The sequence below is a fragment of the Camarhynchus parvulus genome, chromosome 2, assembly GCF_901933205.1.
Source record: "Camarhynchus parvulus chromosome 2, STF_HiC, whole genome shotgun sequence".
Taxonomy (NCBI): Eukaryota; Metazoa; Chordata; class Aves; order Passeriformes; family Thraupidae; genus Camarhynchus; species Camarhynchus parvulus.
In genome coordinates, this window is record NC_044572.1 from 14777680 (window position 1) to 14802146 (window position 24467).

A 24467-nucleotide genomic window follows, 5' to 3' on the forward strand; every position below is an offset into this window, starting at 1 on the left:
CTTAATTGTAAGGTTCCCTCTACCCACCACGCCGCCAACGCCACATTGAGCAAATGGATTGCCCTCATCAGACAGCACACCTGTATTGGAAACCTTGGTGACATGGCTGTGTCACCTCTCTGACACCAGCTGCCAGCGGAGCTGAGGTGGCAGCGCAGATTGGTGCCCAACACTCCTCACCAGGGTGGCCGGCAAGGCCTCACCTCTGCAGCCCTCAGCTGATATGAGGGAGCTGGGGGTGTTTAGCCTGGAGAAAAGGAGGCTCAGGGGTAATTTTTTCACTCTGTAACCGCCTGAAAGGAGCTGTAGCCAGGTGAGGTCAGCCTCTTCTCCCAGGCAACCAGCAACTGGGCAAGGGGACTTAGCCTTAAGATGGCCCAAGGGAGGTTCAGGTTGGACAGCAGAAAGAATTTCCTCACAGAAATGGTTGTTAGACATTGGAATGGGCTGCTCAGGGAGGCTGTGCTGACTGTCCCAGGATGTGTTTAAGGAAAGACTGGTTGTGGCATTTAGTTGACATGATGATGTTTGGTCATACGTTGTACTCGATGACCTCAGGGCTCTTCCAACCTGATTCTGTGATTCGGTGTGGATGATGCCAGGTTGCCCAGGAACGTGGTGGAGTCACCATCCCTGGAGGTGTTTAAGAGGCATCTGGATCTGGCGCTGGGTGATGGTTTAGTGCTTTAGGGGCGTTGGGTGATATGGTTTAGTGCTTTAGGGGTCACAGGGGTAGTGCTGAGTTGGCGGTTGGACTTGATGATCTTAAGGGTCTCTTCCAACCTTGATGATTCCATGATTCCAGGAGTCTATAATTCCATAATTCTATGAGTTTACGGTTCCTGGAGTCCAGGCGCGCCGCCACAGGAGCCGCGGCCGCGGGCGGTGCCATGGCGGCCCCGCCCGCCTGATGCAGCCCCGCCCCTGCCAGCGCCCCCGGCGGCCCGCGGGCACCGCCCCGCCCGCCTGGGGCGGTGCCGCGCCTGCGCACAGGGCGGGGCTGGGGGCGGGGCGGGCGCTGCGGTGGGTGACGTCACCCGCCCCGCCCCACCGGCGGGGCGGGGCGGGAGCCGCGGCCGCAGCCGCCATGGCCGGTGCCATGTTGGGGAGGAAGTGAGAGCGGGAGGCGGCGGCGGCGGCCAGGAAGGAGCCCTTCCCTTTTCCCTCCTGCCGGGGCGGGCGCGGGTTTCCCGGCCACGGCGGCTTGTGAGACCCCCGGCGCGGGCAGTGCGGCGGCGGCAGCTGGTGGCGGCGGAGCTGAGCGCCCCGGAGGCGGCGGTGGCCTAAGATGGCGGACCCGGCGGAGTGTAACATCAAAGTGATGTGTCGCTTCAGGCCCCTCAACGAGTCCGAAGTGGCCCGAGGCGACAAGTACATCGCTAAGTTCCAGGGCGAAGACACCGTCGTCATCGCGGTGAGGGGCCGCCCCGGGCGGGAGAGGCGGGCAGCGCCGCGGGGGAGGGAGGCAGGGCGGGAGGGGGTGTCAGGGGTCGGCGGGGTCAGGCGCCGCGGGGATGGGCGCGCGGTGAGGCGGGAGGGCTCGGGAGCGCCCGCGGGCGGGGACGCCTCGGGAAGGGGAGCGGCCTCCTTGGAGACCGAGGAAAAGGGGAAAGGGGGCAGGGACGGCTGCGGGCGGGGTGGGCTGGTCTGGGCATGGAGGCGGTGGGGCAGAGGGGCGTGGGGCTGTGGGGACGGGGCGGTGGGGGCAGCTCAGGGGGCCTGTGACAAAGGCTCCGGCCAAAGGCCCAGTGCCGAGGTGCGGAGTGAGGGCGAGTCCTGCAGTGTCCGCCGGCCGGGCGCTCCCCGGGCCCTGTGTGTGACTGTACGGGCACGCATGGGAGCTGCCGCCCCGTAACTGTCTGCGGAGAGTTCTGGGGAGAAATGCGGAATGACCGTGCAGGCTCCCGAGAATTAGTGCTCAAGATCTGTACATCAGTCTTCAGCTGACAGCTTCTTTTCTGTTGTTGTTAAATCAGAATAAACAGACTATTTGCCTTACTACACGTTCGTAAATGTATTTTAACTGGAGTCTCCTTGCAAGTTATGAGGCCCGTTAAAAACAATATGGATATTGTAGGGGAAAAGATAATCCTTTCCTTTTTCTTCCGTGGATCATAGCTAGCTGCAAAGTGGACCTGGAATATAAAAATAAAGTACGGTAGTTTCTTGCCTGGTTTGGTTGGTGTTGTACAAACACACTTTAGCCCCAATGTTTGTTTTGTTTTTGTTAGCTCTTAATTTGTGTTTTTGTGCAAATATATTTCATGAGAGACTACTTGCTTGCTGAAAGTAACTTAGAGGCCAGTTGTCTGTCTAAAAATTTGGGGGTTTGTTTTGGTTTTTGAGGCTACCAATAATAGCTTTTTTGCACAATATCTGACATTGCAGATTTAATAGGCAATTTAATAAATTACTTTTTTGTAAGAGAAGTTACTAAATTCTAATGCTTTAGTCTGTTAATATTCGGCTGAATTTGTCAATAAGATATGGAATTCCGTGAGTCTGGAATGACAAGAACAATAGCATGCTTGTGAAATGAGGTAATTTGGGCTCATTTCAGCTGGCAAGTTACTATCTTGGAGTACATCACTTCTTCCTGAGGTTGTACAGGTAAACTCAGAGTAAGGAACCAATCCTGGAAAATAGAAAATTTAACTAGAGTGGATAATCTCATTTTCATCAGTGAATACCCATTCATTGTGACACTGCATGGTGTGTTTAAAATCCACAGTTTAGTGTAGAAACCTTCATGTGTTCTGACTTTAAAATAAATTTTCTTTCAGTAGCCCTGGTATAAATGAAAGCTTATCTTTTTAAAATACTCTTTAGGTGCACTTTAAAATTATCTGAAATGTAGATTGTGCTGAGGTGGTTCTGTATCTGAGTAGAATAATTTGATGATGTGCTCCTGCGGGATCATGTGGGGCTTTCTGCTCAGGATTGATGTTTAGTGTTGCCAACTGTACCTTGGTTATTTCACCTTGGTAAAAATCACAGCAATTTCCCAGTTGTCCTGGATCCAGGACTTGCTCTGTCTGACTTGGGGAAAAACACCCCCAGAATTACTAAATTGAGTAGCAGTGACAGTATTCCTGTCTTGTTTCACAAAATTTGAATAAAGGTTTGATACTCTCTGATTTTGTCTTTGTAATGGTGGCTACAAGATTGGTATCCTCAAAATTATGACTTGAATCTCTAAAACTCTTGACAATAACTTGTGTTTGGTAGTTTTGTTTTTAATAGCTTGACTGAGCTTTTACAAATTTAGGGACCCTCTAACCTGAGCCTGTAGCCAGGCACCACTTGTTTCTGTGGGTTGCAGAATTGCCCGAGGGAGGATACAGAAGCAGTGCTCATGAAACAGTGTCTAAAAGGCTTCCTCCATAAGCTCTGTGTTTGGTTACCTCAGCTCTTTGGTTTCTGTCCTTGTTGCTGCCTGTTGAGCAGTAATTGAGCCACTTTGGGTTTTTTATAGCTGCTTCCCTCAGCTGCCTGAAGGACTTGCACCTCCCGTGGGTGCCTGGCTGAGGCTGTAGCAGTGGAGGCTGTGTTAATAATAATAATAATAATAATAATAATAATAATAATAATAATAATAATAATAATAATAATAATAAACAACTTGGGATGGGAGTTGCCTGTAATGGTCGATGGGATGTGAAGACTGGGAGGCAGCGGAAGCAGAGCTGATCCCAGGCTGCAGATTTGACTCCTCTGGAGGAAGCTGGGGAGGAAAATCAGTGACTATAAGCAAACCCTCCTCCTTCCTTGACTCCCCTGTCATCTCTGAGCTAGCTGTCTTCCCTTCTTTTCCAAGCTCCTATGAAGTTAATGTCATCCTTGTCTTTCTGGACGAGTGACTCATTTTGATCCATGTTAGCTAAAATAATAGTTTTAACTGTAGCTGGTGTGTAACAGCAGTTTGAGGGGAGGTATGGTGTTGGTCTGCTTTAAAGAGCAGACTCTGAAACAAAGTATTTTCTTTCCACAGGATGAAACTTTTTAACTAGTAAGGGGCTTTTAATTTTTTAATTGCAGGTGGCTTCTTTCCATCTTAATTTTCTATTAATTATTTTTTCCTAATGGATTCTCCTGTTAATTAAGTATAAGGCTTTTGTTAAAACAGATTATAGGATTACTCATTATATGACTTTTATGTTAAACATTAGAAATGTACTCGTATGTGAAAACTGACAGCAATTTGTTAGTGGATTTCAGGCTTTTGAGTAAGATAGAACAGGGAGGAAGAGCAGTTTGATATGGGATTATCTCCTTTGTTTTATCAAATATAAAACTGCTTGCAGCTGAGTTGCTTTATAGTTCTGCATAATGTATCTATAGATCTTCTTTAAAAAACGTTCTATATCTCGTCTTGTTCATCTTAAAACTACCCACAAGATACATTGCTGAATGCAGGGACACTATGAGGTTTGGAACTGAAGCCTGAACCAAAAGCAGCACTACCCAGTGGCTGCAGTGGTGGGGCCTGATGGGTGTGCACAGGAATGGGCAGTATGCCTCATTGTCCAAACGGTTTTTAGTAACAACCGTTGTCCATTCCTTATTTGTATGGCTTTCAGGAAAGAATCATGGCTACTTGTCTGTATTTTCATATTTAAGATGTGCTCCTGGAAAGAGCTTGAGACATCTGGCTTTCTTTTTCATTATCTTTTAAACTGGTGTTGGATTGTAAATGAGAAAGTTGTTAGAATCAGGTAATGAAGGTCACTTCTACTACTGCAGCTTTTAGTAGTAGGTTTTTCAGAAGAAAAATGCTGAAGGCTGTGCTGGACTGTATAAATTCAAAAAATGAAATGCATTCTTTAACGTAACTTTGTTATTATTATTTGCTAATGCAGAAAGAAAGCAGTGTTTAATTCGAGACAAAAAAAAGGCATCATGTCTACAGTGGTACTATAAATATGAATCAGGAATTGCAATCTGTAGCTGAAATAATACTGTTATTCCAGTGTTACTCCCTATTTCTTTTTCTTACTTTATTCCATTAAGTGTTGGGTAACAGAGGTGCTTTTCAGGTGACAGTGGTGTGATGATTTAACAGAAAGGAAATATTCTTGTTTACAGGGGTCTATAAAGGCAAAGGTTTTCTCTCTGGCTGCAGTGCCAGTTGTGTAGAAACACCTCGCTCATATTTGCTGGGTTTTATTGTCCTGAAACTCAGTGACCATTTTTATAAACAGCAGTACTTGCTTTTCTCTTTAGAAGAACCTTTTTACTAAAGTAAAAAGTTTGGCTGAAACACTTACTCAAAAAATATTCTGTTTCCATTCTGGAAATTGAGTTTCTAGTCAGTGTTTTAAATCACATATTTTAGTAATTCTATAGCAAACAATAACTGCTGTAATAGTTAATACTTGAATTGCAGTACTTCCACAGAAATAAGAAAAAGGGGACAAAAAGCTGAGATTCACTGACTGTTCTGTATCAGCTGCGCTTTTGTGTACATGGGGCTAAGACAAGAAGAAAATCCTCTTTGTTTATCCTGAAATTAAGATACTAATTTGGAGCTGTGCCTTTTCACCCATTGGCAGTGTTGGACTTGATTAGGTGTGTCAAAGCAGCAATACCTTAGCTTAGTAATAGGAAGAAGTGAGTCAGGTATCTGACATCACACTTTCCAGAAACTATTCCATTTTGGATAAATCTTTTAACATATTTAGTGCTGATGGGAAGAACATTCTTTAATATAGATGCAGATCTTAAAGGCAAAGTAAGCCCATTATATGCCACTTTAACCTTTCACCAGGAATAGGCCAAGCGTGGGTAGGTATTGTAGCACTGTTCTAGCTGTTCATTCTAGCAAAAAACATTCAAGAGCTTCTGCATGTGTTGTGGTAGAAAAACATGCTACTGATTTTTCAAGTGAATTTTTTACTGCTGACTTTACTTCAGATATCAGTGCATAAGAAGTAAGATAGACTCAGGTGATCTTAAGAATAACCAATTCTTTACTTTATGGAAAGTTGCAATAGTAATAAGTGGGTTTTTTAATTACAGCTACGGAGATAACCTTTAGTATTTCTCAGACTTTGATGTAAATTTTCAGTGTAGTTGTGATTGCAGATTTTTCTGTAGTCCTCATTGGATATGTTGACAAAAAACTTCTCCACAGAAACTCACATATGCTCCAAATTTTGTATAATTTAGGTTGGCTGAGCATCCTTCTATATAATGAGTAACTAGTCTTTAAGTTAGCTATGGAACTGTATTTCAGCATCATCCCTTTATTAAGATTCAGTTTAACTACTGCTGAATCATGGCAGCTGCACCTTTCTGAAGGCTGTGAGAGCACTTGGAAAGTTTTGCTGTGAGACCACATCCCTTCAAGTGCAAGGCAACTGCGGGAGCTGCAGTTGTCTTGTGGTTGACTACAGACAAAAGAAATGCTAGGCAAGGAACCAAAAGATTCTGAGAGAGAAAGTTAGACGTTCTGCTTGTTTGCTTGGTATTTTATGTCTTGCTTATAAGGCCTTATGTATTAAATTTTTAACAGAATTTGAGCAGCAGTTTCTGAAAATTTCTGGAGTGTGTCAAAGCAGCCTCGTACTGTGTTGGTGACACTGCTACTACCCCTGTCAGGGACACAATGCTGCTTGGGCCTTTTGTGTCTTCAGTTCATCATTAGATCTGATTGTTTACTGCTTGGGGAAGAAAAGGCATCTGGTGCAGAAAAAATATCTGACACTTTAATCTTTCTTGATTAATCTCTTAAAGGTAATGAGGAGACATTGTAGGGCGTGGTAATCCGTGTAATGCTGTTTTAGCTTTGTTTACTGCAGAAAGTAGACTGTAAAGAGAAATGATAAGACACTGTAGATGTCAAAGATGTGAAACCATACTGAGTGGGAGTAATTTGCATTCTTAAAACATAATTATCCTGGAACCTGCTTGTCTAAACTTCCTTGATTAGATACTGACTCAGTGATGATGGAACAGGGACATGCCACTAATATGGATTTTCATGGGTGTGATAAAAAATGAGGACATGTGAGCAAATATTCCACTTTCCACATGCAAAGGATGGAGAAGTGACAAGTGACAACAGGACCCCCCTTGTGAGGATTCTCTTGGCCAAAATTACTAAGTTTTGTATATTGGTAACAATTGTTAACTTGAGGGAATTTGAAATTGGTCATGTGCTTATCAGCTTTCACTGTATAAATAAACAAGATCAATTAAAGGCAATACTGCCCAAGTGAAGGCCTTGCAGCTTGATTTTCTGTTCCACAATGGAATTATTTCAGTGCATATAAATATGCACTGGAGCATGAAACAGCTGATTAATGTTTTGTGGTGCAGCTGACTTGCAGTGTGTAGTGTAGCTGATTGATATCTGTGAAATTGGAGTCTTATTGAAACTACAGCTGCTAGTGAGAAAGATGGTGTCATCTTTTCTACAGGATCTTCCTTTTTGTGTAATGTGTTCTCAGTCTTCATTTTCTTACCTCAGGGTTACTTGTTAGTTGTGTCCCTCCTGGTGTATCTAACGGCCTCAATTCTACCTGTAGAACACAGGGATTTGAGGTGTCTTTGAAGCTGAAATGAGTAATGGAGGAGGGTGGTGTTTTCCCTGCTGTGAAACAAATGTTCTGCCAAACTTCAGCCCCTTAGGGACGGTTTCTACCTACGGAGTCTTGTGGTTTCTTGAACATATTTATACAGTGAACTCTGTAATTATTTTTCCAAGAGAGCACTCATCCACCTGATTTCAAGGCCTCAGATAAATATGTTTAGTCTCAAAAAGCTTTGTTTGGTATGGTGCTAGATATTATTAGAAGACAAATGGAAGGCCAAGCCAGGGAAGGCAAATGTGGGTGGGTAAAAGATGGAAGCCATAGTTGTTTCTTTGCCAGAGAGGCAATTCCAGGATATCCTTGTGGGAGGATAATAATGAATTAAATTTGGGCAGAATGGAACACTCAACAGTTGCAGGGTGTTTAACAGTTTAACAGTATTAACTGACCTAGGTTTTTTGTAAACTTTGCCCATCTGCTTGGCTACCTACAAAATCAAGCTCTGAAAGTGCTACAAAAAAACTGAGCTTTGTAAGATGAGTGTAATCATTTATATCCTAATGGATTGTCAGCTGCTTAGAACTGTTATGAGAATCTCTTCTCTAAAACAAAGCAATAACCAGCGTTCCTCTCAAAATTCTGTCAGATCTACCTCATGTAGTCTTTCCCAAAGTGAGTCTTGTGAAAGATTTTCTTCCCCAGTATCGCTTTTTATTCTGCTTGGGGAGCTTTATTTTAAGGATGTCTTATACGGCACAATAGTTTATGTTGAATGTTTCTGTTTGGTTTGATTTTTTCAAGAAACACTACCAAGACAGGTAGTCTATGTTGTGGGGTATGTTTTTAATTATTGTAGTTTACCAGAGTAAACCTACCACCAGAGTAGGTGAGAATAAGGGGTTCTTAGATGTACAGACCAGGCATTGGCTTACCTTGTAAATCAAGTAACTTGAGGTCATGTGGCAGAGCAGTTTTGCCGAACTATGTAGATAACACTCTGAAACCAAATATATTTAATTCAAGGCCTTCCTTGTAAGCAAGCGTGTGAAGATTTAGGCGGCACTATTTTAAGCTGATTTCCACGCAACAGTCTTCAAGTGCTTAAAATAGAAGATTGGGCTGAGACAGTATAGAGTGCTTCTAAACTATTAACAAACACCTTCCAGTTCCACTTCCAGCATTTTTTGATAACTCTTCTGTTTTGTTTTTTTTCTACAGTCCAAGCCATATATATTTGACCGTGTATTCCAGTCAAACACATCACAAGAACAAGTATACAATGACTGTGCTAAAAAGATTGTCAAAGGTAAGGTGGAAGAGCAAATTTACCATAAGAAAATCTCACATTCCTGTGGATTTCAGTGTTGAAAACTAATACTTTTATTGCTGCCTTTTATCTTTGGAATGTTTAATAAGTGCCAACATGGATTGTAGCACCGTACAGTCATCCTGTACTTGAGCTAATAAATTATGTCAATGCTGTAATTAAACCTGCTGTTGCAGTTGATTGCAACATTTGTAACGTTTACCTGTTACGTTTTAGAGGTTTTTTTACAGTTCTCCGCAATGATAATTTAAAACAATTTGTCAGAAATTAAACACAATAATGATTAATAAGAAGTTTGAGATGTGTCATCTACCCTCCCTATGCCTCCCAAATTTACTGGTGAGAAACATCATACAGAAGTTCGTTTGGAGGAATGCAAGAGGAAATGAAAATTGTGAAATATGAGTTATTGCTGTGCATGCTAGGGTGTACGATATCTCCAAAACAGAATTCTGAGATTTGGCCTAGTACTTTCAGAAAATCAAGTATTGCTACAAAGAAGGATATGTCACAGAACATTTTTGTAGTAAGCAATTAGCTAGTTCCCTGATAATAAAATTGATTCATTTCTTGAGGGCATCAATAAATTCTAATTGACTCAACTTTATAAAGCTGACTCAAAACAGCTTTATAAAGCCTTGTCAGAAGTCCCTGAAATACCAACTATTAGTTAATACCAACAGAATATTGGGTGAACATACTGTGTTTTTCATCATTAGAAAAGTAAATTGCTGTGTGAAATGCATGCTGCTGCAAGTATTTAACCCTTTAATGAGTTAAATAATAATCAGGCTCAGATTAGAAGGTTGCTCCTTGAAAACTGAATTTAGCTAAGAATTGTAATGCTGCCCCTTTTCTCCATGCAAGACTGAGCTCTGTGTGGCATTTCTCACCTGTGCTGCATCAAGTGGCAAATGAGCTCTAGTGGTGAGACAAATGGATTTACAGGTATGGTGGAGTGGCACAGACCTCCCCATTTGGAGTATCTCCTCGTGCTTGTTTTTGGAAAATAAAAGTTTGCTTGCAGGATGTGATTCTAGAGTAACTTACACATAAACAAGCCAGCCCACCAGCCCCTCACCCCTCAATCTAAAACTTTCCTTGGTTCATTCATAATTTGAAATAGAAAGCTTATGGCCTAAGAGTCAGATGCTTGACACTTAGGGCATTGCCCATTCTCATCACAATTGGATAATTAAACTTTCCTGAAGGCAGAAAATATGATGATGTTCTCCTATTTGGTTTCTTCTGAGATATCAAAGACCATCTGTTCAGCCTGGCAATTGCATTGATTTCCTTTTTGTTCCTAAATGTGAAGTCCTGATTTTTCTGGTTGAAGAAACAGGAACTTCTAGGACACTGTCAGTGATGGCAAAATGCATTAAAAGATTTAGGGAGGAAATCCTCCCTCCCCCTAACTTTAGCACAAGGTTCCCAGACATTGAGTGATTTAACTTGCTGGGCATTTTAGGACTTGCTTGCTTGCATTCTATTTAATTCAACTTATCTTTAGAAGAAGGAAATGAACACTAATGAAAATACTCTTTCTCTTTAGATGTACTTGAGGGATACAATGGTACAATATTTGCTTATGGGCAAACATCATCTGGAAAGACACACACTATGGAAGTAAGAATGTTAAAATAATTTTTTCTTACTGTCACTGTCATGTCTTTTCATCACAATAGTCTTTGCTTTGTAGAAATAGGATGTCAGCTTGTTTTTTTCTTGCAACATTTTGGTAGACCATTATTTTTTTAGGACTGAGAATGGCCGTGTGGGTTTTTTTTCATGCTCAGTAGCAGGATGAGAAACACAGGAATAATATCAATAGCATCATTTCAGTGGTTGTAGTTTGGGAGAGTTCTGAGGCTGTTCTTTTCACTTTTGGGGAGGTGTAGAACTTTTCACTTTCGGAGAACTGTGGGGCTCACTTTACTTCATGGGGTAAGTGCATCATACCTGTCAGCATTTTGTCTGTTAGACTGAACCAGATGTTTTGTGTTTGAATACTGTTTGTAATGCTGGATTGAGTATGATTTTTTTGTTATATTCTATCTTTTTCTGTTAAGGGGAAGCTTCATGACCCAGATGGAATGGGCATTATTCCAAGAATAGTGCAAGATATTTTTAATTATATTTACTCCATGGATGAGAATCTTGAGTTTCATATTAAGGTAAACTTTTCTTCATTTTTACTTTAATCTGTATTGAAATCCGAAGGTAGTCTGTGTGTGAATGGATATTCTGTATCTGTTTCAAATGCCTGTGACTTGGAAATCTGATAACTTGAGTTATTACTGAAGTAACTGATTTTTCCTAAAGAAGAATTATGTTAAAACTTTCATTTTGTTCTATTCAACATTGATGGAAACTATGCTGATAACCTGTGGCAGTGCTGAGAGTGATTGAAACTTCTGATCAAAACAGTTTCTTCTTAAAGATACATTTTAATTCAGCCTTAAGAACTTGAGCTGGATGTAGTGTTATGTGGGAGGTGATAGTAATCATGCTGAATCCTTGTGATCAAGAAGCAAAGCATTCCTGCCTCCTGATATATCTCTTTTCCTCTTCTTACTTCTAGGTGTCATATTTTGAAATATACTTGGATAAAATAAGGGACCTTTTGGATGGTAAGACTTTTATTTGTATCGAACATATAAAATAAATTATTCTGGAGAGACATAGTAAAAAGCCCCTTATGTTACTTAAGTATTCATTATGCTAATAACTTTGCATGATAAGGGTACATCATAATAGGAAAGCATGGAGCTCATCTATATGATATTACTAAAGCTGCAGTGGTGGTGCTTTCTTGTATGTTAAGTTTTTGTCAGATGTTGCTGAGAGGTAACATCTATGACTTGGGCATGCATTGTATGCAGTGCTCTCATTCAGTTTTGCCTTAGCTTTGGAATGTTTTCTCTTCCAGTTTCAAAGACCAATCTTTCTGTTCATGAGGACAAAAATAGAGTTCCCTATGTAAAGGTGAGCATCAGTCTGATGTATTTTCATGTTGCACTCCTCTAGTGTGCACCACTTACTCGTGCCTTGTTTATGTGGTGTTATTTTTCACAATCCCCCTTTTTTTTCCAAAGGGTTGCACAGAGCGGTTTGTATGTAGTCCAGAAGAAGTTATGGATACTATAGATGAAGGAAAATCAAATCGACACGTAGCAGTTACAAGTAAGTATCCTCTTCTGTTTCCTTTTAGTGATTTGTCTATTTGTATGCCTTAAAAAAGGAGGGGAGGCACAGATAGTGAGCTAAATAATTCAGGTGTTTGAAATGGTCTGGCATAAGCAGTTTCAGTATGTGTTTCATAAACAAGTATTTCAGTTCATTTCTGGTTAGATCATGTTGCTTAGACTGGGATTGAAAGGAGAAAGTAAGTCATCAGTGAGGAACTGTGTATCGCTGGACAAAAAGGTGTAGTTCTGCTTTAGGAATAGTGCAGAATCCCAGTTTGTGGAATTTGTTTCAATTAACCTAGAAATCTCTTAAGTGTGGGTCATCCACAGTTTGATCATTCTGTTGCATATTCCAAGAGCAGCTGATCAGAATTCAGACCTGCTGTAGATTTGAACAGCATCCCAGTATTTTCGGCTCTAGCATGCAACTAAGTTGCAAGGAGCCATGCCATAGGTCTCCAAATTCCCACAAAAAGCAGGATTTGGAAAGGACAGAGGGGTTAGATGGCAAGGGAAGATGTAGGTGCATGCAGAGTAAGACTTGAGTTCTTAGCAACTGAGGTGACTGTCAGAAGTCTCAGAGCAAATTTCAGGATATTTCACAATCTTCCTGTGTTTAGTTCTTTATTCGGGAAGAGATTCTACAGTGATTAAGAAAATAGAAGTGTTTTCTTCTCATTTCTTAGGTTAAGGATCAAAAACAAAAATAATATGTTCCTTTTAAGGAATGTTTCAGTCTTGTGGTTTTGCTTCATTGCTCCTAAGTAAAAAGGTTCAAGTGGGGACTGCACTCAGAAAATTTGGATAGAATATTATTTTGTGTTCTGTGCTTCTTTAACATCAGTAAGCTGGTACTTTTAGAACTGTGAGGGATGTATACTTAAAAGGAAGAAGAAATGGCCAGATGTTCTCATTCAGATTAAATTTTGTTACTGGATTAAAATAATACTTTAAATTCAACACTCTTGTTTTCTCTTAATGTTTCACAGCAGAGGGGGCAATACAAGACAGGGATGAAAGGCTATGGCCAGTTAAAATTTTCAAGAGAAGGATAAAATGGGGTACACTGGAAGTCTTCAAAAGACTCACCTATCAAGAACTAAATAATACTTTCTGTTCTAATAAAGTAAATTAATGTGTGAAATCCATGGTTGACATGCTAGCAAACCTGATGAGTGAACTTATATGATATTAATAGGAGCCCAAGGGAAAACTGGATCTTTCTTACCCAATTAAATGATACCATTGGTTTTGCTGCCTCTAGATCTGCTGTCATTGAGAGATTACACTATCCAGCTTCATTAGCTTTGGATCTCTTGCTGCACTGTGGGGAGGTGTTGTTTTAAGTGAGACTGATTGTACTTTTTGATGTGTTTATTTTTAATTATAGATATGAATGAACACAGCTCCCGAAGTCATAGTATTTTTCTTATTAATGTAAAACAAGAGAATACTCAAACAGAACAGAAACTAAGTGGAAAGCTTTACCTTGTGGACTTGGCAGGTAGTGAGAAGGTAATTATAAGTTTCTCTTTCTGCTCTGAAACAATGTTTTTCTTTACAGTCAAGTATTTTACATGGTTCAGTTGTCATCTCTGAGGTGTGTCAATTTTGATGTTGAAATATGGTTTCTGAATCCTAGGCTGGCTTAGCTGTTAGATGCTTTAAGCTGATCCACATTTCTGCAAGTCAGGATTTGTAAATCTAGACTAGGGAGGGGAAAGAGGGTAAAGTTCAGTTTCAGTATCTGAGATGTGTGGGTTAGCCAGGTACAGGAATCAAGTTTTATGGTTGTGGAATATCTGGATTTTCTTATGTAGTGATACCAAGTTTCTTAATCTGAAAATCTGATTAACATTGGTTGGCAGCTTGCTTTCCTATATCAGTAGCTTAAAGCAGAGAAGGAAATATATACTGTAATTAGTCTTCTGAAAGCTGGATTTCTGACATTCTTTTCATCTTTGCTTCTGAGTTTATCCCCGTCTTTACCTCCAGGCTTGCTGTTGCTTTTCCTTACATCATTGTTCTATGACCTTATTGTTGTCTCTGATCCTGTATTTATTTTGAAATGTGTTTCTTTAGTCAGAGTCTTTTTTTCTTTTAAAGAAAAGAGCCGGGTTGCAGGTCTCCTTTCTTTGTAGTTCCTATCAGTGTTTGTTTCAAGCTTTACATTGGTGCATTTCCCCAGTCCCTTCGAAATGCATGGAGTTTTCTAATGCCTTGCATTGGTTTATACACAGGAAGGTAGAATTGTTTCATTGTAGTCATGGCCACAGCTGGGTGGAAATACTAAAGGGAGGGTTATAGAACTGTAAGTCAAATTCAGCCCTAGAGACAAAAGAGGCAAGGTAGATAGAATGGCATCAGGTCAGATTTTTTCCTGTTTCTGCTACATACTTAAGCTCCTAGAGCACCCATGTAGGTCAGATTCTGCCTCTAAAATCTGTTCTCACAATTTATGCTTGTGAAGATTTTCTGCTGTATTTTCCAGGGGTAGTAGTGGTATGTGGTTTGGATTTTATGGTTTGTTTTGTTAGGGTTTTTAAAGGAGAGAGGTAGTTTGATTTTAAGGACAAACTTTTCATAATGCTTATTTACTTTTAAGGAATTAATCTTTTTCACAGACTTAAAAAAACTTCTGAAGTTGTTAATTTGACAAAAGTTATTAACTATACATTTATCTGCTACAAAAAGGTGTACTTTGCAGAGAGAATATTCACTTCAGTTAAAAACATGTGAAGTGTCTTCGGACACTGAGTTTTGAATGAGAAATTGATAATGAATTGGGGAAAGTCTGACTAAGAGTTGGCTTATGTGTACCTCATAAAGTCAGGGTGACTGACTTATAAGTGGGGAAATTACATAAGTTTTCTCTTAAATTTTGAAGGTATGTTTTGAAGATGCATTTAGTAATGTCCTGAAATATTATACAGGTTAGTAAAACTGGAGCAGAAGGTGCTGTGCTGGATGAGGCCAAGAACATCAACAAGTCTTTGTCTGCTCTTGGAAATGTCATCTCAGCCCTGGCTGAAAGCAGTGTAAGTGTTCTCTTTTGTCTTTTTTTTACTTAAAGGTTAAAAGCTTGCATCTCTGAATGCAGCGTGCAGAAATTCTTACCAGTCTCAGTGATATGAGCCAGTGCATTGCAGGTGGCCATTACTCTTGTACTGTATTGACAGTAAAGATTAATAAGTTACATTTAATGCTGAGGGACCTGAGCACCATACTGAAAGTTTCCTTGTGCTGTAAAGGTTGCCAAACATAGAAATACAATTTTGTCATCCCATGCATCTTCAGTCTTTTGATTAATGAATTAAAGTAGAATTTAATATCTTTCTAATTAGGTCATACCTAGCAAAAGTGTAGTTCATATTTCAGCAAATTAAATGTGTCTGAAAACCCGTGACTGATCATTTAACCTCTTCCTTGATAGACCTATGTTCCATATCGTGATAGCAAAATGACCAGAATCCTTCAAGATTCACTAGGGGGTAATTGCAGAACCACTATTGTTATTTGCTGTTCTCCATCTTCTTACAATGAATCTGAAACTAAATCTACTCTTCTGTTTGGCCAAAGGTGAGTACGTGACTTAATAGGAATAAATGCACAATGAGAAATAAGTAAGTTGCTCTATTAAGATTCTTGAACCAAATTAATTAGAATGTTTACTTTGTTTCTGTAATTATTCAGTGTATACATGCCTAAGTGTTGTGATCTGTCTTGTCTCTTAACATATATATAAATCCTTAAACCAGCCAGGATCCTGAAGATTGTATTTTCAGGAAAAGCATATAATTTAGTTCAAATTGTGGTTTAATGTATAAACTTCAAGGGCTATAAGTACTTCCCTGTCCCCTGCCCTCCCTAAAGTAGGTAGGAAGGAGCTCTTCCCTGGTAAGTTGAATCCTTTATTTGCCAGGAGAGCCTGTTCTCTAGTCTGTATCTAACACTCCAGTAAACTTTGAAATTATTCTTGTGAATTCCTGTGTCATTTGTAACTGAATTTATACACACTCATTTCCAATTAGATACTTTGTTAGGTAGTTTTTCTTTACCACTGTATTATTGTTGCTGCTTTGTTATACTCCAGTTCCTGACCACTAGATTGAATCACACCATTTAGTGGAGTACATTCCAAAACCAGTCAATGTTTTGCTAGTCCATCTGGTCTTTGATGTTAATGTACCTCTGCCACTTCAGTCCAACAAGACGGTTTCCTACTGGTCTTCTCTGAGAAGACCAATATTTTCATTTTGTATTATTGAAAATAGACCAGATTAGAAATCTGGCAGAATATGAATAGTTAGTGAGAATGGAGTAGTGACTGCATTCTGCAGCAGTGGAGGTTTTGGGTTTCCTTTTAGAAGGGAGGAGGTCTTTTCCTTTTATCATTCTGTGAATGAGCTACTGGAAAGTGTCTTCCAGCTGCAGCTATGTAGTTTCACTGCCTTGTGCTCTTGATGTTTTCAGGAGTTAACAGAGTGCATTCCTGTCTCAGCCACTACAGTTAGTCCAGTATAATAATTCAACTTCCTAGGGATATCAAATTTATGCTGAAGCTCTCAGCTGTAGTAACTGAAGTCTATATAGTATTCATATAACATAGTAGAAAAGCATATCTATTTTAGTAGTAATGTGTCCCTAAGATTTTGCTTTTTGTTGAATTGAGCTGTTTCTTAGATAAACCAGATGGTTTGCATGCTAGAAGTGTCCTCTCCATTGGACAGTGTTTGCTAGATGAAGGTTACTGTCCTTTGTTCAAAACTGTGTACAACTGTCCTGACCTCAATTCTTTCAGATGAAGGTATGCAGCTTAATTTTTCCAACTCAATCAGCTGGAGATTTCTCAACTTTCCAAAAGTTGTGTTGCTCTGTCCTTTGACAGTTGTGTCAATCCAATTGAAAGATTAGTAACTTGACAGGGAATAGAAATAAGGTTTTGAAAGATATGGGAATATTTGTTTTCACTAGTGATGTGTGAACATGTTATTTAGTAACCTTTAATTCCTTTCTTTAAAATAGAAGTTTCAGAGCTTTTTGCTTTCTCTGTCTAGAGCAAAGACCATTAAGAACACGGTCTGTGTCAATGTGGAGCTCACTGCAGAACAGTGGAAGAAAAAGTATGAGAAGGAAAAAGAGAAAAACAAGACTCTGCGTAACACCATACAGTGGCTGGAAAATGAGCTCAACAGATGGAGGAACGGTGAGAAGCAGTTTTATTATTATTCTGCAAACTTCAGGCAAGACAACACACACTGAGTAGTATTCAGGCTACCAGAAATGGCTAAGAGCACTATGCAAAGCAGTAATAAGGACGTAAAGCTGTAGGAGTAAGTCAGCTTTGGAGCATGATATTTTTCACTTTATTGCAACTGAAATAATTTCTAATAATCATGTTATGACAAAAATGTCTGAAAGTGTATTCCTGTTAGATTGTTCAACACTTAGTTTTCTAGCAGGGCTAGAGTTATTTACATTGTAAAAAAATCTATTTTGGGGAACAAAAAACTGATTTTATTTGTAAGTGCAGAAATTAAGTAAAATGTTTCCTCTGTTTTGGTTTTGTGATTCAAAACAATATTAAAAGATCTTGCCCTCCTTTAAAACTCAAGCATATGAATAGGCAAAAAACCCACCCAAACCCCAAAGTTGCTGACAGTACCAAATATGTGCCTGTTAATTCTTCCTGAATGATTAACTTCTTATCAGTTCCAATGGCTGGCAAATTGCAAGTTAATAGTGAAGCCATAAATTCAGGAAAAGAGAACATAGGTCATGCAGATATACTCTGGAGTTTTGCAGCTGTAGAAGGTGATTTTGAAATCTGACAACTGCACCACATCCTGATACAAATCTGAAAAAAATGGGTTTGCTGAAATAGGTTTGGTAGGATGTAGGGGGTTTTTTGTTTGTTTGTTTTTGTTGGGGTTTTTTTACTGTTTCATAGAGCTGGTATGAGGCCACACCTGAAATGTAAATATTCTGAAAGAACTATACTTAACATGAGATACTGGAGTGTTGGAAAAAACCTATACCTTCCAAGGACTGCAAGAAATGTTTTGAATAAAGCACTAAGAAATATAGTTTAATTTACTAGAAAAGTGCCTTGGTATGTTCTGTCTTCTTCTCTCTGAAGTTAAAGTGTTCTCATAGAGAAAAATCTCTATGAACATAAAAGGATAGAAGTGTAACTGAAAAGATTTTACATTAGAAGCAGAGCAATGTAAAAGTAAATGTGGCTACCTAGTAAAACAGTGCCAAGGGAGAGAGAGAGTTTTATGTCTTCTGGGAAAGTTAGGTGACTTTCCAGAAGATAAGGTTTGATGTGTAGTTTGGAGCTCATAGCAGAGTAACTGGGTGAAATACGATGTTTTGTGGTAAGCAGGAAATAGTTTGGATGATCTAGTCGTCTTTTTTTTTGCCAAGTAATCAGCTGAACTCAACTGCTTATTAACTATGTAAAACTGTTAGTAGGAAATACATAATACTTCTCAAGGGTAATTTTGTGGGAAATATGTCATGGCTAACTATACTAAAATTAAGGTTACTTTTAAGGGGAGACTGTACCAGTTGATGAACAGTTTGACAAGGAGAAGGCCAACTTAGAAGCTTTTGCAGTGGACAAGGATATTACTGTTATTAATGATAAACCAGCTACTACAATTGGAGTAACTGGCAATTTCACTGATGCTGAGAGAAGGAAATGTGAGGAAGAAATTGCCAAACTTTACAAACAACTGGATGACAAGGTATGCCATTCTTACTTAATGTAAGAGCTCTTGAAAATATGTCTTGATCTATATTTTTGTATAATATGTCTTCAGCATTCTCAGGAGGAGAAGCCAAGGGGCAGTTACAGATCTCTTCACTCTTCTGACTTGAGGAAATGGCCTGAAGTTGTGTCAGGGGAGGTTTAGGTTGGATATTAGAAAAGGTCCTTCATCCAGAGGGAGGTTGAGCACTGGAACAGGTTCCCCAGGGAAGTAGTCACAGCACCAAACTTGACAGAGTTCCAGAAGCCTTTGGACAATGCTCTGGGACACAGGGTGTGACTCTCAGGGTGTCCTGCACGGGGCTGAGAGTTGGGCTTGTTGATCCTGATGGGTCCCTTCCAGCTCAGGTTATTTGTGATTCTGTGTTTAATTTGCCAGTATTCATTTGTTAGCTCAGCTTGTTTAAGTATTTGGTGATAGTGCTTCCTCTTAATTCTGATTAAGAGAAATCAGAGTTGCCTTACCTGGTGCTAAAGGAGTATCGTTTGTTAGTTGGAAAACAATGGATGTGGTAAAATGAGTAATTGGAAGGCAACATTTTTTTCTTTTCATGTTTTGGATGTTTTATTTGAAATAAATAACCTCAAATTTAAGCAATAGTACTGTATTTGAATAAAAAAATATTTTAATTAACAATTAATTTAGAAATTAGAACAACTTGGAGAAGGCTTGCAAAAGCACAGGTATAAGACTTTTGTCTCTGAAAGATGGTGTATTACACATGCATGCCAGGTTAAGAGCCTAATGAATCAACCAGTGAAAATAATTGTTTTTTACTTTTACTGCTTTTTTGTGTAATTATCTTGGAATAGAGAAAAGTTAGATACCTAATGTCTGCTGTCTTGTAGATTAGTTTTTTCTGAGTGGTATTTGTCAGTTTAATGAACACAGTCTTATTTCAACTACAGGATGAAGAAATTAATCAGCAGAGTCAGCTAGTAGAAAAACTGAAGACACAAATGTTGGATCAGGAAGAGGTGAGTTTTGCTCTTGCATCTATATTTTATTTTCATTGTCTTTCCATTAAAGAAATTGGTGGTATTTGGAATGGGTCACAGTTTATGACCAGGGAGTAGAATGAAAGCTTACTGCTGCACAATAGTTCTCTTCTATGCCTGATCTAAATGCTCTGCCTGTTCCTTCCTCCGACCTACACGGTGCTGATGGCCAAACTTAAACCAGCTTTACTTGGATGTTAAGTATCCATGAAGATTGAAAAAATTGAAGTATTTTATGCAAAGACAGTTGTCTTCCCTATGCAGAGTTAGCAGGTTGTCAAAACTGAAGGTAACTTGATTTAATGTAAGAAATCTGTTCTAAGGTTTCCTTCTGGCCAGTTGCTGTACAAAGAGGGAAGGGAGAGAAGGGGAATTTATTGGCCCATAATGAAAAAGGAAGTATCTGTGTGTTAATACACACCATACTTGCTAGAATATTCAAATTATTTGTATGCACATGTTGCCAGGGATATAAATTCATGAGGGGAAATTCCTATTAATAATGAAAATTTCATTTAGCCAAAATATTAGAAAAATTATTTCTCTATAGCACAAACGTAAAAAAGTGATCTTTGTGTGCATATTCAGAAGGAAATGGCCTAAGGACTAGGGAAGTTGGAGCTACTGTTGAATCTAATTTAAATAAATAAATCTGCTTGTTTAGCAATTGTACCCTTTGTCTAGTTATTCTTCAGCAGCTAACAATGTTAAAATGCTGAAGTTTAGTCCCTAGACTATTGATAACTCCAGACTCATGAGTAGTGTTCAGTGGCTTTTTTGAGAACTTGCAATATTCCATGTGCATTTCTAGTTGCTACTCCTATATGTCTTCATTTGTAATCACTTCCATTTTTAGGATATTTAGAAACTTTAAGAACTGTGAATATAGATTGTGAATTTAGTTGTTGATTATATTCTTGGTATCCTTATTGCATGAAGCTAGTTAATAGGAATGTAGATATAAGCTATTGTACAACTAAAAGCATTAATAAAATTCAAGATGTGTGGAATTTTCTTCATGATTATTTATTATTCTATTTTATTAAACCTCTACCAATGTTGCAGCTTCTGGCATCAACCAGACGGGACCAAGACAACCTGCAAGCAGAGTTGAATCGCCTTCAGGCTGAAAATGATGCTTCTAAAGAGGAAGTGAAAGAGGTGCTACAAGCCCTTGAAGAATTAGCTGTCAACTATGATCAGAAGTCTCAGGAAGTAGAAGATAAGGCAAAGGAATATGAACTGCTTAGTGATGAACTCAATCAAAAATCGGTATGAAATTGGGATAAGAAATTACTGACAATCTTCAGTGTGACTTTCTTGCCTTACCTGTAGTTTTTAAAGTCATTTGAAAATGTTTCACAAGGGAAAATGAGATCCTAAGTCTAAAACTTACTTCATTTTTGCAGGGAATGATAATCTAAAACCTGTAAACTTAAGAAAAAATGTATGGTGATTATTGACCTTGATAGTGCTTGTCTTTTTAGTGCCTGTGACATTTTACTACCTGCAGAGTTTTCAGAAATATCCTAGATGTCAAAACTTAAAATTTTCATTACATGCTGGTGTTGTTTGCCTTTCTGGTGCAGTTGGGAAAATCCTGACTTAAGAATCTGCTTTTTCCAATCTTGAAGTTGCAGTGAGCATGCTGCAGTTTTTCTTAAAAGGAATGTGTGTTTGCCTGCTGTGTGTTTGGAATGTGAGATACTTACCTTGATGCCTTCAAAAATAAGCAGTTTGGTTTACTTTCTGAAAGGAGTAGTTGGAGACATGTTCCACAAGATAACCCTTGTTAAGATACAGATGCAGCATCAGTCTCACAGGCTACCATGCACCTCCTTACGTCCCTGCAAAGTTTCTGAACTGGCAGTTTTGGTAGCCAGTTATTTGGCAGACCTCAATCAGTTTTAAGCAGTTGATACTCTACCTACTGTCCTAAAATTCGAAGTACTGGAAAGGATCAGCATGTTTGCTGGCATTGCAGACATGACAATATCAATGACACAAGTCTCACTCTTCTCGAAGATAAGAGGGTCTGAGTCTTCTATTGGCTGTCTTCCAGTTTTCAGTTAGTAAGATTTGACATGGGAGAGCACTAGTGATGTCATTGAAGTTCACAAGATCATGAAACTTCTTTTTAATCTTCTGAGTGTTCTGAACTGGTAACTTACATCACTTAAAGATTGGCCAAAAGTCAGAGAATTATGAAAGTCAGAGTCTTATGAGCAGCATTTGAAGTCTGTTGGAGTAGGCTTGCTGTGTGTGTATGATTTGGAAGTGTATGGTTTGGTTTTTTGATGTGTTTTTTTTTTCTTGTTTACTTTATTGATGTAGTTTTTAGTTATAGGTACTGATTCTAGATGTTATAACTAACATCCACTGAGTGTCATGAATAACTCAATCTGCAAGAAAGCAACTGTTCAGAGGTGTCATAAAATTAAGGCATCCCAATCTGGCACTGCTAACCCATGCAGTAACCTCCTTTGGCATCTCTGCCTGAGATGCAGACTAATGGCAGGCTCTTGAGCATGCAAGCTGCTGAGCTGCAGCCGCTACAACCACAGCAGCTCAAACCAGCTGAAAAAGCACTCAAGAATAAGTGTTGAGCTTATGAAATGTCAGTACTGGAAGAGCATTCTCATTTTTGGATTTGCAGGTAGGGAAGAGTTAAGAGCTCTGCAGATAGAGGTGAAATTGTTTTAATTTACGAAAATATGGTGGAAAGTGTTTGACTTGCTGTCCATTTACTCTTTTTCTATAAATGTGATTCCCTGCAATATTTAATTGTATATAACTCTAAATGCTGTTTCACAGTGTTAACACTAATTTTGCTGCAGAATTTTAAGATTTTGTGAGTCGAAGGTCTCTGTCCCCAGTAGCTGTTAGCTCTTTCAGAAGAAATGCTGGTTCTCTGTAAATAGTATGGCACTAGTTCCAAGAACGAGTGTGTTTTGTTTAATCAAGGGTACCTTCTTTTACTATAGGTCACTTTAGCCAGTATAGATGCAGAGCTTCAGAAACTTAAAGAAATGACCAACCATCAGAAGAAACGAGCAACAGAAATGATGGCCTCCTTACTAAAGGATCTTGCAGAGATTGGAATTGCAGTAGGAAATAATGATGTCAAGGTAAGAGTTAATCACTGCTGTCTTCAATGCCATGTATTAAACACCACATGCATTGTGGATAGGTGGGGGCATTTTCTTAGTATGGTAAAAATTACCACCACAGGAAGCTTCATCTATATTAATAATTTGGGCATAAGCTTCTCCATTGCTTGTGTTGTGACTTAATCAGGTCCCAGACAGAATTTGATTATGCGTAGACAAGGAAGAGCATGCATGATTTTTTTCTGAAGCAGTGTTCTCATTCCTGTTATCAAACTGCTGTATGAAGTGGTCATAATCAACAGCATTGTCTTAGAAATCTAATACTGACTTACAGTGTGACAATCAGGATGACTCTTACAGTAAAAATGGCATGAGGACATGAAATAACAGATAAGTCTAGAAGATGGCTATAGGGCAAGGATGACTTGCGTTAAGTCATTCTGAGCAGTATTAGAAATAAATTGTGAATTGTATTTACTTCTTCAAGCAACTTATTGTCTTTGCAACTTCTAAATAATCAATCAGTAAACTTAAATACCAAAATGTAAGTTTGGGGGTTTTGTTTTTCTTTAAGTTCTGTGGTTATCAGTTGAGGCTGATTAAGATGCTCCAGTGCACTGTTAGTTCACTTTTGTTATGTGAGCTTCCTAAATGTGCAATTCCACCCTTTTCAGCAGCCTGAGGGAACTGGCATGATAGATGAGGAATTCACAGTTGCAAGGCTGTACATTAGCAAAATGAAATCAGAAGTGAAAACAATGGTGAAACGTTGCAAACAGTTAGAAGGCACACAAGCTGAAAGCAATAAGAAAATGGAAGAAAATGAAAAGGAGTTGGCTGCCTGCCAGCTCCGGATCTCACAGGTAAATATTTCTCTACAGTGCACAGTGTTTTATATAAATTCAATTCATTACCCTATTAGGGAAAAAAACAAGTTGCAGGGTTTTTTTGGCACCTAACAAAGCACACTGTGAGTGAACAGCCATAAGACTCAGCTGTTTTCTTAGTACTGTCATCAGATTGGATGCTTCTAAGTAATTGTGCATGGCAGGAAGTCAGAATTCCTGCAATTTATCTGTAGCCTGCTAATGCTTTTGTAGCACTTGTATTAAATACTGGAGCCTGTGTGTTCTCCATCACAGGATTCTTTACAAATGCAAGTCTTACAAAAGCAGTGGCTAGTGGGCACTCTGCCTGCTAATGCCCCAGGCTGGAAGTGGGAGAAGTAATAGCAGAGTAAAATTCCAAGAGGTTTGTATAGCAGATTAAATTTAGTTCTAATGTGAGAAAGGCTGTTTTAATGTGATTGTTAGAAAAGATAAGTAATGTGAATTCTAACACTTCTGAAAACTGTAATCTAGATACTCAGTTTAATATTTCTGTATATTGGTTTTCATATAGATAATCATCTCTTTTAAAATCAGGAGATGCACATTTCAGGGCAGTCTTCTAAATACAGTGGCCCTCTCTTGCCTCTGTTAGTATTTAACATTCAAAACATCTCCCAGCCAAAAATGTATTTCATTCCAA

At 39.1% G+C, this 24467-nt stretch overlaps 1 protein-coding gene across 1 annotated transcript in view; it reads left to right on the plus strand.

Annotated features, from left to right (window-relative positions):
* Positions 1–1053: 1053 nt before the first annotated feature.
* Positions 1054–24467, plus strand: part of KIF5B (kinesin family member 5B) — a 33622-nt gene continuing 10208 nt past the window's right edge. Inside the window, exons 1-16 of the mRNA XM_030969955.1 lie at positions 1054–1414; positions 8754–8841; positions 10418–10491; positions 10935–11039; positions 11447–11495; positions 11795–11850; positions 11961–12048; positions 13444–13568; positions 14987–15091; positions 15487–15632; positions 17111–17259; positions 18612–18805; positions 19738–19806; positions 20893–21099; positions 22812–22955; positions 23612–23800. Coding sequence (XP_030825815.1) covers positions 1289–1414; positions 8754–8841; positions 10418–10491; positions 10935–11039; positions 11447–11495; positions 11795–11850; positions 11961–12048; positions 13444–13568; positions 14987–15091; positions 15487–15632; positions 17111–17259; positions 18612–18805; positions 19738–19806; positions 20893–21099; positions 22812–22955; positions 23612–23800 — 1914 coding nt within the window. The 5' untranslated portion in view covers positions 1054–1288. The remainder of the gene's footprint in view (positions 1415–8753; positions 8842–10417; positions 10492–10934; positions 11040–11446; positions 11496–11794; positions 11851–11960; positions 12049–13443; positions 13569–14986; positions 15092–15486; positions 15633–17110; positions 17260–18611; positions 18806–19737; positions 19807–20892; positions 21100–22811; positions 22956–23611; positions 23801–24467) is intronic.